Source organism: Pteropus alecto, unplaced genomic scaffold (genome assembly GCF_000325575.1).
Source record: "Pteropus alecto unplaced genomic scaffold, ASM32557v1 scaffold50, whole genome shotgun sequence".
NCBI classification, from domain to species: domain Eukaryota; kingdom Metazoa; phylum Chordata; class Mammalia; order Chiroptera; family Pteropodidae; genus Pteropus; species Pteropus alecto.
The window spans coordinates 4,865,659-4,881,263 of NW_006431918.1; the positions used below are offsets into that span (position 1 = coordinate 4,865,659).

Genomic DNA, 15,605 nt, shown 5'->3' on the forward strand with positions numbered 1-15,605 from the left:
ATACTCAACTCCCACCTTCCGAATGATAGCTGCCACCCAGATGCCCCACCCTCAGGGTCATTCCCCTGGGCAGCATCCTCCCCTTGTGAGAATTACTCTTGGGAAGATCCATACCTTGAGTCACGTCCGCATCAGAACCAGTAGAACAAATTGGAGAGTTTGATCGATTGCATACTTAACCAGCTCAATTTCTGGAGCCCTGTGTTCCACAAGGAGAGGGGTGGAGTGGGCAAAGGAGAGTGAAAAGTGGTGGGGTGTACTGGGGGACAGAGGTCCAGCCCAGTGGCAGCTCAAGCAGTGCAGAGATCCAGGTACCTCTCTCAATTCCCTTTCTGGAGCTTTAACCTGGCCAGGAGATTGCGAGAATGGGAAGCTCATTTGCTTCTTCGCTATGTCTTTCCTTTGCTGTATAATCTTAGGTGTGTTGCAAACAGGTTCTTTGCCCCAACCCTGTCACCTGAAAACTGAGATCAATATGGCCAGTCTGACTTGGCTTTTCTTTACAGAAAAGAGGAAGCTGGCTCCAAAACCCAGTCCTCCTTAAATGATTCGTGTAACTTGTGCATGTTAAAATTGTTGATTACTTTTTCTCTGTGCATGTGCCATTGAATTATTAAACAGCTGTCAACTTTGGTTAGGGTCTGAGGAGAGTGCCAACTTTTGGAATGTATCAGTACATCCTGATCTTGGCCTCCTGGTTGTTTTGTATGTATTAACACCCTCTGATCTCATAGACTCATTCATTCATCAAATATTTATTGTGCAAGACATTACTGCTATGCTGTGGGTATACATGTTTTGGTTTCCCTAGGGCTCCCATAACAAAAGGACCACGAGCTCGAAGGCTTAAAACAACAGCAATTTTCTCATAGTTCTGGAGGCCGGAGGTCTGAAATCAAAGGGGGCCCAGGGCCATACTCCCTTCAAAAGCTTGAGGATCCTACTTGGCCTCTTACAAACTTCTGATGTTGCAAGAACCCTTGGTGTTCCTTGGCTTGTAGATATATCACTCCAGTATCTGTCTCCATCATCACATGGCATTCTCCCCATGTGGCTATCAGTGTTTTTGCTTCTAATAACAAATACTAGTCATTGGGTCAGGGCCCACTCGACTCCAGTTTGACCTTATGTTAACTGATGACATCTGCAAAAACCCTGTTTCCAAAAAGGCCATATTCTGAGGTTCTGGGTGGACGTGCGTTTGGAGGGGATGCTCTTCAACCCAGTGCATTTTCCTTGGTCCTCCTTTTCTCTCGCAAAGCAGCAGCCGTGGAGAGCTTAGAGTCTGAATCTTCACCGCTGGAACAGGGATGTCGAGGATGTAGTCCTGTCTCAGGGAGCTGGCAATTTGTTAGGAAAAAGAGCGCGCATACACTTATGACTACAGGACAAGGCAGTGTGAGGTAAATGTCAAATGGCACCAAGTACGTGTGTTCGAACAGGCCGTGCCTGCTTTCAGCGGGAACGATGGAACAGAGAAGGTTTGGCCAAGAAGGTGGCAAGGAGCAGCCTTGGGAGGGGTGGGGGCAGGTGGTGATAGCAGGTTGCCTCCCTGCCTCACCAGCCTGGGAACAGCAGGCCGCGGGGGCGGGAAGGTTCAGTTTGCATTCTGGAAATGGCAAGATGTCTAGGGCGATGAGTGAGGCAGAGGGCCAAACAGCCCTGAGTTGGAACTACAGCTCCTTCCCTTGCTAGCTGCCTGTGTGGCCTCAGACAAGTAACTTCAACACCCAGTATTGTTGTAGGGACTGAAACAGACGCTAGAATTCCTGCCACACTGAAGTCTTGCCCTAAAAGGAAGCCCCACTCAGGAGCAATTAGAAACCCCTCTTTCATCCAGGTGCTTCGGCCAGAACTCTGAAGATGATCTTGGCTGCCTCCCCTGCCTTCACCTATGCTCAGCCACGTCTGTGTCTTCTCCTTCCAACCAACGGCCCACATCCCTCCCGACCTCCACTTTCCTAACTCAGGGCTTCATCACCTCTCACCTGGGTGCAGCCTCTCCTTGGCCCGCTGCCTCTGCTCTCCCTCTTGTTTCAATCCGTTTTCCAACATCGCGGGCTGAGCGGTCTTCCTTGTGTGCACATCTGATCATGCACTTCTCTCAGCCCCCCACCCCGCCCCCATGGGGCCTGGTGCCCTCAGGGTCAAGTCCAGCACTCAGGCCAGGCCTTCAGGACCTCTGCTTTCTCATCCTTCTTATCCCAGCTTCTAATCCCATCATGGCTCATATATCTCTTTCGTTAAGCTCTTATAGGGACTGTTCACTCTGCCTGGAACTAGCCCCTTCTGCTCGGTCTCAGTCTATTCAGGCTGCTACAACCTACCACAAACTGGGTAACTTAAACAGCAGACATTTCTTTCTCACAGTTGTGGAGGCTGGCAGTCTGAGATCAGGGTTCTGGCATGGTTGGGCTCTGGTGAGAGGCCTCTTCCTGGTTTGCAGACAGCCGCCTTCTTGCTGTATCCTCGTTTGACAGAGAAAGTATTCTCCCCAGTGAGAGGGTGGAAAGGAGGCAGAGAAATCTCTGGTGGCTCTTCTTACAAGGGCACTAATCTCATCATCAGGGCCCCATCCTCGTGACCTCGTCTAACCCTGATCATTTCCCAAAGGCCCCGCCTCCTACACACCGAAGCCACTTCCCAAGGCAGGAGTCAGGGTCTGTGTGACCAGAGCTTTCAGAAGGAATTGAGGGTATTCTGCGATCTGGACCACCAGCACACCGAAGGGGTCAGGGCTTCAACACATGCATTTGGAGGACATACAGACATTCAGTTCATCACACACTCCTACCCCTCCTTTTGCTTATTAGTCATCTTTTATTCCACCTTGAGATTTCACTTTGGATATTACTTCTTCCACGAAGCTTTCCCTGATTGCTCCACCACACACATATAAGACTGGGCAGGGTAGAGCCCTGGATGCTTCTAAAGCATCATGCTGATTCTTCCTCTCCAAAGAAGGGATTTGTGTTTCCTCTGCAAGTGGCTTGTTCCAAAAAGCTGCCCTCTAACCTTGGTGCTGTTTGTAACCCCTTCAGGACCACCGGGCCCCAAAGGTGATCAGGGTGATGAAGGGAAGGAAGGCGAGCCTGGAAGCCCTGGATTACCTGGACTTCGAGGTAATAGGGAGACCTCCAGGAGGGACCTGGGCACACCAGGAAGGGGAAGGGATCCCAATCCATCGCCGACCCTCTGCTTTCTCATTGGTATTGGTGGTGGGGCTCCCTGGGAAAGTGCCCAATCAACTCAGCCTCGAATGCTCTGTTCTGTTAAGAGACTAATAGGTTGTTGGTGTAACAATAGGATGGAGCAAACACTTTTTCCTAGAAAACACCAGGATCTGAAGGAAAAGAGTGCATGAGAGGCTTATAGCTCCCTGAAGCCACTTCCCAAGGCAGGAGTCAGGGTCTGTGTGACCAGAGCTTTCAGAAGGAATTGAGGGTATTCTGCGATCTGGACCAACTCTCCAGGTATGCTGTGCCTCCTTCAGTGTTTCCTGAATCATCAGGCACTTGATGCCCCCACCTCTTGCTGAACTTGTGCAGGTCAATAAACACCTTTCCCTCCGCATCTTGCTATACACACTAGTGACAGCCCTGAAGATCCAGTAGCTGGTGGGGAGGGTAATTTTGGGGCTTCTGGAAAGGATACAATAAGTCCTTACTTAACGACGTTGATAGGTTCTGTGACTTGAAGCAAAACAGTGAATAATAAAACCAGTTTTACCATAGGCTAATAGATATAAAGGAGAGGTAAGCTCCAGGGGCATCCCATCAGCATCATAACAAAACGCCGACATTGAGTGAAATGACATTACCTGGGAAACTACTGTTAGGTTTTTCTTAGACTTCTTGTCTGGGAAGTTCCTGTTCCATTACTTTGTCAAACTTTGCATCCCGTTCTGTCCATTCCTGAGCCTCTACTGTAAGGAACATTTTTCTAGGAAAGTGTAAAGTCTTCTGAATATTGTAAGACAAGGCGAAGTTTATCAGGGAAACGGTGTCTGCTCATTTATATCAGGAGTCATACCTCCAAACCATCTCCTTCCTAAATCTCTAAGGAGACTGCAGACAGGAGAGGAAGTAGAGGCTGGCAGAGTTAGAGCCCATGGCTGGCCTCCACTCCTGGCCTCCTGCTCCCCGGGAAAGCTCCCTACTCAAAATTGAGAATGCCCAAGGGTTGTCTGTGCCGTGGAATCCCTTTTTCTGCCTTAGTAAATTATAGGATGGGGAGCTCTGGGCACATCCTGCATTAGATCCACGATTCTGAGGCAACCGGGCCGTTGGACCTAGGAACATTGTGTTAGGAAGGAAAAAAAGAAATTAAGCCCTTCTCTGAGGTCCCGCCACCCTCTTAGGGCCACCTGTCCTCTGGAGGAATGATTAGTAGGAGATGGTTTCTCCCTGTCACAGCAAAAGCCCAAAGAAAACCAGCTAACAACCACAGCAGGAAAGAACAATTAATAATTAATTAAAGCTGCTCTGCTTTAGGTCAGGAGCTTGGGGGCCCAGGCCTGTCACATTTGTTGATTCTGGCTCTCCCTGGTGACACGCGGGGGCGAGGGTGGAACGGGGGCAGCAATGGGGCCTCATGGTCGGAGCCCTGGGGTCTGATCTGGTAGCAGGGCGTCCATCTCATTTACTGACTTTCTCCCTCCCTCTAGTCTATGATTCCCATCCCTAGACTTCCTGGTGTTTACAAGAAAAGGATCTTTTTGATTTTTTTCCTAAATACGACGGGAAGCTATTTCATCTTCCTCCCACCTTGAGTCCCAGTAAGCTCTTTTAATCAGCGTGAGATGAAGCTGACCGACGGGGGTCTTTTAATTCAAAAAGACTCAGATCCTGCCTCCAACACTCTCTGCTGCATGACGATGGGCAGGTTACTTAATTTCTGAGCCTCAGTTTCTTCACTTGTAACACAGATGAAATAATATTTACCTCAGTTTACTGTGAGGCTTAGATAAAATACTTTATACGAAGCATCCAGAACAGTGCCCGGCACTTAGAAAATGCTCCGAAAAAAAAGTTTGCAAACCTAAATCTCCAGCACAGCTGGAGGTAAAGGGACATCTCCTAAATGGAGTTGGCACCAGCACCATCACTCACAATAGAATTAGGTCTTTCAGGGGTAAGGGCCTAACTGAACTAGATAAAAGGTGCTGATGGGGAAGGTTTGTATTGACCTTTGAAACACTGCTTTTGTAGCATCTTTAAATTACCCGAGAGAACCAGGAAGCAGAGGCAGGCAAGGGGAGGCACATGGTTGAGGTCAACTGCTGAGCCAGACGATGACCTCTAAGCGTCCTTCCAGTTCTGAGTCTGAGGCTCTCCAGTTTGTCTCTTGTCTCCCCAGGTCTTCCAGGGGAGAGAGGAACCCCAGGACTGCCCGGCCCCAAGGGCGATGATGGGAAGCCGGGAGCCACAGGAACAATGGGCATGCGTGGCTTCAAAGGTAATAATCGTCTCTGAGCACCCCTGCTCACCAGCCTGGGCATTGGAGTGAGTGGACCGGCTTCGATTTCTGGCTGCCCCTGACGGGCTAAGTGGCCTCGAGCAAGGCACTTAATCTCATCATTAGACACAACTTTCTTCATCCCAAAACTAGAAATCCTTATGATACCATATTTCACAGGACTGTCATGAGGATTAAATGGGATACGCATCTGTAAAAACACTTTGTAAACTCTAAAGTGTTATAGAAATGCAAGGGAGAACCAGGATTACTACTGGCTGCAGCTCAGAGGAAGCCACGCCAGGAAAGTGGGCCCGCAGGAGAGACCCAGAGGCTGCAGACCTGGGACAGCCACCTCCTCTCCAGCACTGCCAGATTCCTCACAGGACTGTGAGGGATTTATTTTGATTCCCCAGACATTTCAAACTTAAGTCAGTTCTCAGCTTTGCATTACCAATAGTGTTTCTTCTGACTTTTCCCTTTTTATTGCTAGTTGCCTCGTTCTGTTTTAGGGGAGCCCACGTTATAGTCAGTCCCTGTCTTTTCACGTTCATTTCAAAAGCGTCCAGACCTATCATCACTGCAGAAGAAGACGAGGAAATCTGACAGTCTTTCTCCAGACTCGGCCTCTCACTTGTTAAACTGAAGTCTAAGAAAGACGTTCTGCTAACATTCCCACCCCACATCCAGGACGGTCTCTGAACCTTGCATCGTTGCATCACTGGGAACTTTTATTTCACTTCCCGGCTGGTGATTAAACAGCCTGAGGTTTTCCGTCCTTTTATGATCCACATTTCTTACAATCGATTTTAAAACAGATTACAAAAGCAGCACATGCTTGTTGAAAAAATGTAACCATACAGAAGTGTAGGAAGTGTAAAGTAGAAAGCGGGTCCCCTTGCCCTAGGTCTCTTAGGCTGTTATTCTTTAGAATAACTACTGTAAACAGTTTGGAGCATATCCTGCCAGACCTTTTTCTCAGCATATTCACGTTTACATATATGGTTGCCTTTGGTTTTTTGTTTTTTGTTTTTTTTTTAAAGAAAACTTGAATCATACTTGGCATCCTCCTCTGAAACTTATTGGCTTGATTTTTTTCACCAGACAATATGCCATGAACTTTGATTTGCAGATACCTTTATGGAGGTACTTGGAATAGAATTCTTTGGTCATTTTAACCCCCGCTTGAGCAGTGTCAGAGCCTACTACATTTTTGTAGAGTAGGATGCTAGCTGGGAAAAGAGCCTTCTCTGTTTTTTTAACCATATCCTGGGAAAGAAATTTCACAATTCCCTGGGGCCTCTCCCTCATGTTTTATAGCCTCATCCACTGGTAAATCTGCCTGATATATAACCTATGTTTCTCCCTATGTAACTGAAGACCTGCCTTCCTTTTCTCTTCTTATGCTTATTAGAGCAACTTGGATGTGGACTTCCAGACCCTTGACTATTTAATAGGAATGTCTTTGCTTTGTCTTCTTCCTGCTAAATATCACTACTCCTTTAGTCTGTGCTGCACTGCTTTCCTAGGTGTTAATGAGGAGGGAAGGAAATTCCTCAGCTGGGGCCCTCCGCTTCCTGGGGTGACCAGAACAGGCAGCAGAATTGGCTCAAGCTCTTTTTCCATCATGCCATGCCCTCCAGAGCTACTGGCTCCTGCCTGAGGTTCTCTCTGGTCTTGCGTTAATAAGTCTTCTGCAGATTGTACTTTATTTACCATTAGGATTTACTTCCATTTCTAACGCCAATTTTCCTCCTCCGTTTCAGGTGACCGAGGCCCAAAAGGAGAGAAAGGAGAGAAAGGAGACAGAGCAGGAGATTCCAGTAAGAAAATTCTGTTGGGGTTGCTGGATTTTCTGTCAGCACAGGTGTAGCTGTCACCCAACCAGCCCCAAAAGTTTGGGGGTCCAGAGGTGGATCCACGGTCCACGGCTTTAGTATCAAAGGAGCCCACTACCTGGTTCAGGGCTCTGCTGGTCCAGCAAGAGATAAGTGTATCCCAGGGTCACAGGCCACATTTTCAGATGTGATCTAAGCCCAGTGGTTGTGTGGAAGGAGCTGGGGGCAGCCTGCCTGGGCTTTCTTCTGGCTGCCTCACTAACTAGATATGTGATCTCTGTGCCTTAGTTTTCTCACCTATAGAATGGGGATAAGAAGAGTCTTTACCTCATAGGATCGTTGTGAGCATTAAATGAGTTAATCCACATGAAGTGTTTATTACAATGCCTGGACATGTGGTTGGGACTCAGTAATGTTCATTATTATTGTTCTATGTAATACACCAATTCAGACATACTTCCTAAAATCATTGGAGATGCTCACTAAAATTCAGTTACTGGCCTCATTAAAACACATGACTTCCCTGAGTACCTACATGAGGAAAGGTGTAGAGGCAAAGCAGAATCTCTGGTTTTTCTCCTTTGCTGCTAACTGAGCAGAGATGCAAGAGATCTCAGTATCTGGCAGGCCACCAAGTCTCGGAATGGGCATCTTTCTGATGAGGGCCCTTCCTCAGATGTTTACAAGGGAAGCCAGCCTACCTAGCTAACACTCTTTTCTAGGGTTTATCTTCTCCCTCCTTCCCCAAAGGGCTACATGTAGAACCTTGTAGAGATTGCCAGAGAAGAATGAAGTCTCCTAGCCAAGCCTCAGTGAATAGCGTCTCCAGGCCAAGTCACAAAAAAATATCAGCGTCTAGTATTTGTTGGGCTCTGACATGCTGCCACCCTGTGTGAGGCATAAGTGGATCATCCTCTTCCGAGACATCTTTGCTCCAGTCTTGGCTCTCTAGGGAGGCTGGGCTGGGAGAGAGCGCCTGCCTCCAGGTTCTCCTGTAGACACTCATATACCTATGCAGATTCACTCTTTGGACCCAGACTGAGGGTTTCCCTAGGGCTGATCTTCTTTGGTTTCAGTAGGTCCTTACAACGCCACTTTCATCCCAGTCACGCAGGACCAGAGGGAGACCTCACTCCTCAGTAGTGTCCTTTCCCAAGGTCTCTTGAAACTTGCTTCCTCCTTCCTCAGCCCTTCCTTTTCCCGGGACAGTGATTAAGGATTAAACAGGAAAAATGTACGTGATAGCACTTTGCCACTCCTGAGGACGAGGTATGCCTACACTTACCCTAGACTCCACATGCCCACCTCACCTTAGATGCTGTAATCCACAAAGCAATATATGTTCTTGGCAGTCTTCCTAGCATTATCTAGAGTCCCTTTCAAGGGCAGCCAAAGGCTAAACTAGGAGTGTCCCGGCTACATGAGATCTGCTGGACCCTGCAGGAGCCAAAAGGAAAGTTTTGATGGCAAAGGAAGGGAGTCTGGATATGATCTAGGACATCTGCGATATATCTAAGTCACATTTATGAATTGGGCTGGGCACCATACTTTGTCTTTGGGTTGCTGCCTTCTCCTGTTCTCTTTGTTGACCGTGCTCTGATGGAATGTTGCCAAGGTAGCCGAGAAGGACCAGGGCATTTAGCTGTGTGAAATAAACAACTCCTGATGGGGTGGCAGGAAGGGAGGAGCTGTGGAAAGATGACCTTTAGAGGGAGATCAGAAATGCTGCCCACATGCCAGAGGGGTGCTTGTCAGGAACTCTTTGGCAACTGTTCTTCAGCTGAGTTGAGAGGACAGAGGAAGTCTGCACTGGCCGAGCCTGGGGAGAGGTGGTGGTCATCAGTCACCATGAATCCCAAGGATGCTTTCTTCACTGTTTAACATGTCTCTGCGGACCCAGCGGGCTGGGCTCTGCACTTGAATTGGGCTCTGAGGCTGGGGGCGCACGGTACGTGAGGTGGGAGCTGAGCCAGTGGTGCGGGGCTCCCCTAGGCACGGGTGGGGAGCTTAGGGGAAAAGGCGTCTAATCCACTTGGCCCTGGAGCCTATTGATTATACCGAAAGAGGCTGATGTAAGCGCTGGACAGCCCTGTCTCAGGGACTGCTGGCATTCCTCCCTGCCCTGAAGAGGCTACACCCTCACTGGAGCCCAGAGGTCAGACAACAGCCCTTGCACAAAGATCTAAGCTTCTCCTTCCTGCCCCCTGTCAAGGCCCAAAAATGTCACCATCAGTGATGGATTGGGGAAGAAAGAAATAACGCCATCAACAGGAGGTTTTTTTACACAGTGCGTGGAGGAATATGGGAGACATGCAGGAATTGTCGAACAACAAAACGGGGGGCCATTCATTCATCGCCCCATTTTCAGAGGCCCTGAGTGGCGAGCTCACTCTCCCAAGGCAAGAGCAGAGGTGGAAACAAAAACCCAGGCCTCTGACTTCTGATTCTGGAATGAAAGCTTAGGCCCCTGATCTTGAAGAGTAGGTTGGGCTCCTTAAAAGCCCTAGTGATTCCCTCACCTGGCGATATGGATTTCGGGGTGTTATTGGGGGCCGTCGCAGCAATTCAGGGCTGAGATGTGTGCCTTCCCACGGCCTCCACTCCCTGGCCTGCCTCTGACCACGTCAAACCCACACTGTGTTCAGACTCCTGATTAGTTTCCGGAACTCCAGTCCCAGAGGCATTAACTGGACCCCTAGGGCTGAGGCTCTGAAGGGGAAGCCAAGGATCGTCTTTCAGAAAACTGCAGAAATTCTGACCCACGCTGAGTGCCCACTTCCGGGGTTTTCTTAGTCATTCCCTGAGCCCTGAGCATCCTCACTGTAAGATCTGATGAGTAAGAAGAAGGGGTTCTCAGCTCTACCCTCCTTCAAATAGGGATATGGTGGAGGACGGACCCTCCTTCCGTAACCCAGCTTGTGCTCAGGCCATGGAACCTTACCAGACAGTGCCCACCTTTAGCAGCGTGAACCTAAAGTTCCAGCAGGTGGAGTTGTTACTACATGAAAGGGATTGATGAGAAAAATAAGATAAGACACCCCTCAGGTCAGAATCCGAAAATGATTGTTTCCTTCAAAGAGGGCTTTATAAGAGAGGTCTTCTCGGTACCCATGTTTTAGGTTAATATTACATATTTTTTCCAAAATCTTGCAGTTGTTTACCCACGTTTTGGTCTGGAGTTATAGGATTTTAGAGTTGGGTGGGTTTCAGATCAACTCCTCTCCCACCCCCAAGCCCACCCTACCAGCTCTGAACAAGGACCAAGAACAGAGAGCCAGAGAGACTTCCCATAGTCCCTGAGCTAGGTCATGGCCAAACTGGGTCTAGAATTCAGATCTCCTGATTTCTGCTTGATGAGAGGTAAAATTTTTGTTTTGTTTTGTTTAAAGCAAGGGTGATATCAGTCATTCTGTTAGATGTTTGGCTTTTGGGAGTTTGGCCGGGGGGTGGGGGGGACAGTTATATATACACATCTCAAGACAGAAAGACATTTGTTTTACCCTTGTATATGGTGCATTTGCAAGAAAAATAAATAGGTTTCTTTTTTTTTTTTTTTTGCAGCTAGCGGGTGGGTAAAGGATATAGTTTAGTTTAAGCCCCACAGCATGAATTTAAAGTAGGATCTACATTCAGATTGTTTAAAATTTTTTCCTCAATTTGGTTTCACGTGGAAAAAAATATGCAGAACGACTCAGGGGTCAGTTCTAAGCCAGGGTGTGTTAATAGTTATCGGTGACATCTCAGAAAACTTGAAGAATGTTTAACATCTTGTGTGTGTGTTTAATATTTACGGCAGTAGGTACCCCATTATGCAGTATAAGCCCCAAATAAAAGATCAGGATGGTGGCTTCTAGACAGTATTTTTCCCAAGCTGCTAAAATGTTTCCATCTCTGTTTTAGAATAAGGAGTGCAAAGAGAGTCCTTTGGAGTTCATGAATTTCCTTCCTCCTCTCCCTGTACCTAAAGTCGGCTGCAAGCAGTGGCTCCAGGAATCTGTTTAGGATATCGTAGCACCAGAAGTTAGCATTTTTTCCAACACGAGAGAGACAGCTACTGGACCATACAATTGTATTTTTTTGCTAATTTAACTGCACATACATCCTTAATACCTCATACAACTTTAATACCTCAGCAACAGCATGATTTAAAAGTAAACCACACTTAAGAAAAATTAACCATTCGTGTAATACTATCAACAGACTTGTACCTGGTGCTATGACGAGTAAAGTATCTGTGCACATTATTTCACTTAATTCTCACAGTGATATTCAGGAGGCATGATTACATGCATGTAAGAGAGACGAAGAAGCTTCCGGAAGTCACCAGAGTTCATAAGAATTGAAGCCAGGACACAGATCGGGCCTGTCTGGCTTGGAGTCCTTTTGCTACCCTTGGGTCATCTTTTATTCTCCTGGCCTTTGACAGTGTGGGGTCCTCACCGGCCACTCTGTCTGTTCTTAGCGGTTGATCTGGAGATGCTAATTTCCTCCTCAGCAATTCTCAGTTACTTTTAAGTTACCCTGCCCTGTCTCAGAGTTTGCTCTTCATTTCTCCAAGCCTTGGCTGCCTTACCTGCTTCTGTGGCTCTGAGATAGGCCACAGCAAACTTTTCACTTGGCAGTGGGGGCCGGGTGTACTCTGCACCTGCCAGCAAAGCCCTTCCCGCCTTGCTTACTTTTCCTATTGTTGTGATTGTTTGACCTGAGCACAGTAGCCTTCCTGAGATAACCTGTGCAGAAGCACCTGGCACATATCTGGCAGTGTTGATTCACTCACACATTTGTTCAGTTTGTGTATTCATTCATTCCTTCTCTCTAGCCTTATAGAGTGAGTGCTGGGCAGATGCAAACACCCAAGCATATGTAGAGATAGAAGAGTGTTTTTCAAATGTCTCCTCCCCTAAATTTATATCTAGTCACACCGAAAATACACAGGGACACAAAATTCACCCAGAACAATTGTCCTGCAGCAAACATTGCTTCCAGTCCTGGCTGAAGCAGAATGGGACACACCAGAGAGAAAAGGAATGAGCGCTATAGGGCGTGGTGAATGAGGTCGATAGTGGGAACCAGATGAAAACTGGGCAGGGACAGAAGTGACAGCAGAGGCCTAAAACCCATGAATCAGAAAGCAGGTTGTTGGCACAAATCTAGCTTTGGAAGGAGCAGGGATGAGGGAGATCGAGATGGGACCCTAGGGAAGGGAGGGACTGGCTTCCCTCACTTCTATCATAAAGAAAAGATAGATGCATGGAAGGAAAGAAAACATTCAGGAAACAGAACATTGGCTTATTTACTTATATAGCAAACATTTACTGAGCATTTGCCATGTATCAGGCACTGGCCAACGGCTGGAGAACCAAAGGTGGGTAAGACCCAGCCTCACCTTGAGGAGCTCACAGTCTAGCAGGTAACAAAAACACTTAATCACAGTAGAGTGTGCTGAGGCTACAGTAGACATATATACAAAAGCTAATTTGCCTCCTGTTATAGAGGTCAGTTGATAAGATGTCTTCCAGCCAAGTCTTGAAGGGCAGGTTGCTGTTCAACAGGTAGATGTGGAAGGCGAAGTATTCCAGGTAAAGAGAATCATGTATGAAACAGCAGAACATTGTTTGGTAAACCCAAATAGTTTGACATGGTCAGGGTTCAGGATGTAAGAAACAAAAAATAAGGCCGGAGAGGTATGTGGGGATCGATAGTCAGGAGTTCAGGCTCGACCTCTGGGCACCGGGAAGCCAGGATGGGCTGTGAACAGGGAGTGACATGGCAGCAATGGGAGGTGACTAACCAGGGGGAGAACAAGCCTGGGGCCAGAACCAAGGGGTAACGAAGCCTCAGCTATTCCTGACGGCCCTTAACCCTGCGACCAGTGCCGGGCACAGGGTGTGCAGACCCTTCCTCCCCATGGAAAGGTCCGTATTCCAAGTTCATGTTTCTCAGATGCTCCCGCTCTTTCTCTTTTCTGAGCCGTTCCCCCTTTAGAAAGTCCCGTTTTTCAGAAACACACTTCCCGAGAAGACGAGACTTGAGATCTGGGGAGCAGCACAGGCTGTGGAGTAGCCATCCTGAGATCCAAGTCCCCTTCTGACCCAGCCCGGAGGCCAGTCCCTCAGCCTTCCTCCACTGCAATTTCCTCTCCCCTGGTTCTGTGCAGAGAATGGGATCTGGCCTTCCAAACATTCCAGTTTGCCAAGAGCCTATCTTAAGCCTTCCAAAAACATATCCAGTGACATTTCCTGAAAGCTTCCTAGTGACCCCTTCCAGGAGAGCTTTTATACTGCGATGTGCAGAAAACTGTTCCGTTCTGATTAATCCGTGACGGGGGTGCCTGAGGGTTAGGAACGGCCGAGCTAGCAAGCCATGTTGCATTCGTGTCTTATAAAAGGAAAGAGAGGAGAGAGGTGAGCTGCAGGGTGGGCCCTGGCGAAGAAAAACTGCTCAGGCAAGAGAAAGGAAGCCCCCTGGGGGATCGGTGCTCTAGCGGTGCTAAAAGGTCACTAACGGACCCCTAATGCTTGTATTCTAAATATATACTAAGTGCAAGCAGGAACCAACTGAAAGCCAAAACTTAGGGCTAACTGGAAGAAAATAAACACACCAGTGTTTGGAGTTTATGTTAAGAATTAGCAGCCAAGTGTGTAAGTGGAACCTGAGAAGGTTGGCTTTTTTAACTGTCAGTCTAGCAGGGTATTTCACGCCTGTGAGCGGAGGTGAGCGGTTTGACTGTTCCCTAAGCACCTATTCTTTCTACGGTGAGTGAGCGAGGGAGCCTGCCACATGCTATGTCTCCATTTCCCTCATCGCCCACGTTTAGCTGACACTGCTGTGCCCTCTTTCCAAGACGGGCCTGGAGGCAGCTCCGGCGACAACTGGCATTCCCCATGCCCTGGCAAACATGCCGTGGTCTCTGGTATTTGGCCTGCAAGAGACTTCTTTAGTGACACCAACCTCAGATGGAAGGTGAACGAGAATTTTCTACAAAAACAACGCCTTGGCACCACCGAGGAATTGAAGTTTTAGTCTTTGATGTGGGTCTTGGAGCAAGAAAATCTTAAACTGAGACATACTTTAAAACCAGGAATGGTTAAACGGTTTATGTAGAAAGCAATTCAAACAAACTCGAGAATTGTTCTTAATCCCCATGACCTTGCGCTCTACTCTTGGGATGGGAGGTGAGGCATGCCAAAGGCACTGCGGATTAAAATCGGGAGGTCCCCAGGGTGTCTTTTTGATGTAACTGGGGAGGTCCCCAGGGTGCCTTTTTGATGTAACTGAGTCAGCGTTAGCCGCCACTGCATTAACTTCAGAGTGCCATTTTGACAACGGAAAACACCCTGGAGGTGTTGCTTGGACCCAGTTATCTGGATGGACTTACTTCCCCTGGCACTAGATCTCAACCTCTCTTCTAAAGAGTACCATGGTGGAATTGATGGAAGAAAGAGAAGATGAAAGAGAGAGGCAAATCCTGTGAACATCCCAGGAGGTCTTGTGGATGCTGTGGTAGGAGGAGTCATGGTTAGTTTCCTCACTGACTCAGAGGCTGGGCGAGTCCCTAGCCCCAGCGCCTCGGTCCCTCACCTCGGTCCCTCGCCTCGGTCCCTCGCCTCGATCTTTGGGGCTTATCTTGAGTTCAACACGATTTCTTGAGAAGTGATCACCCCAGTTCACTGAGCTCACGTATATTTTAGAGTAACTCTCTAAGGTATGTGTGGTTATCCCAGATGGGAAAACTATTCTGAGAGGTTAAATTACTTGTCCAAGGTCATAGAGCTAGAAAGTGGTCAACATGGTGCTAGAGGCAGGTCCTGTGTTCAAGGAATTGAAATATAGGGATGGGAAAGCGTTCTAGCCAGGTGTCTCAGACCTTGAACTTGAAGAAGCAGAACTGAAGAAACAGGGCAAGGTGGGGACAGCATGAGTGAAGGCAGAGGGTATGACAGAGCCTTCTTAGGAAAGGCCACTAGTTCTAGTCATGGTACGCAGAGGTAAAGGCAGTGGGTCCACGAAGCCTGTAGTGGGCTGCCACGTAAACAGGACACCTCCTTGCAGCTATAGGTAGGCCTGAGAAAATGAGAGCTCAGCATCATTGACTTTCTCCAGGCTCTGCAGCATTTCTTTCTTGTCCTAAAGACCTGTTGACTCTCACTGACCCCTCATTGCCCTTTGAGAGGCTCAGGAACAAAAGCAAGGCAAAGGACTCACCTCTGCACTGGGCCACGCAGTAAATTCCTACAAATGGAGCCCTGAGCAGAGCTTCTGGGCATAAGTGACGTCCTCCCACTGCGATGGGGAGGGCTCCTGGTTTGG

At 48.1% G+C, this 15,605-nt stretch overlaps 1 protein-coding gene across 1 annotated transcript in view; it reads left to right on the forward strand.

Annotated features, from left to right (window-relative positions):
• The window catches only part of SCARA5 (scavenger receptor class A member 5), an 88,776-nt gene that overhangs the window by 60,404 nt on the left and 12,767 nt on the right, over positions 1-15,605 (forward strand). Inside the window, exons 4-6 of the mRNA XM_006906248.1 lie at positions 3,042-3,122; positions 5,359-5,457; positions 7,224-7,280. Coding sequence (XP_006906310.1) covers positions 3,042-3,122; positions 5,359-5,457; positions 7,224-7,280 — 237 coding nt within the window. The remainder of the gene's footprint in view (positions 1-3,041; positions 3,123-5,358; positions 5,458-7,223; positions 7,281-15,605) is intronic.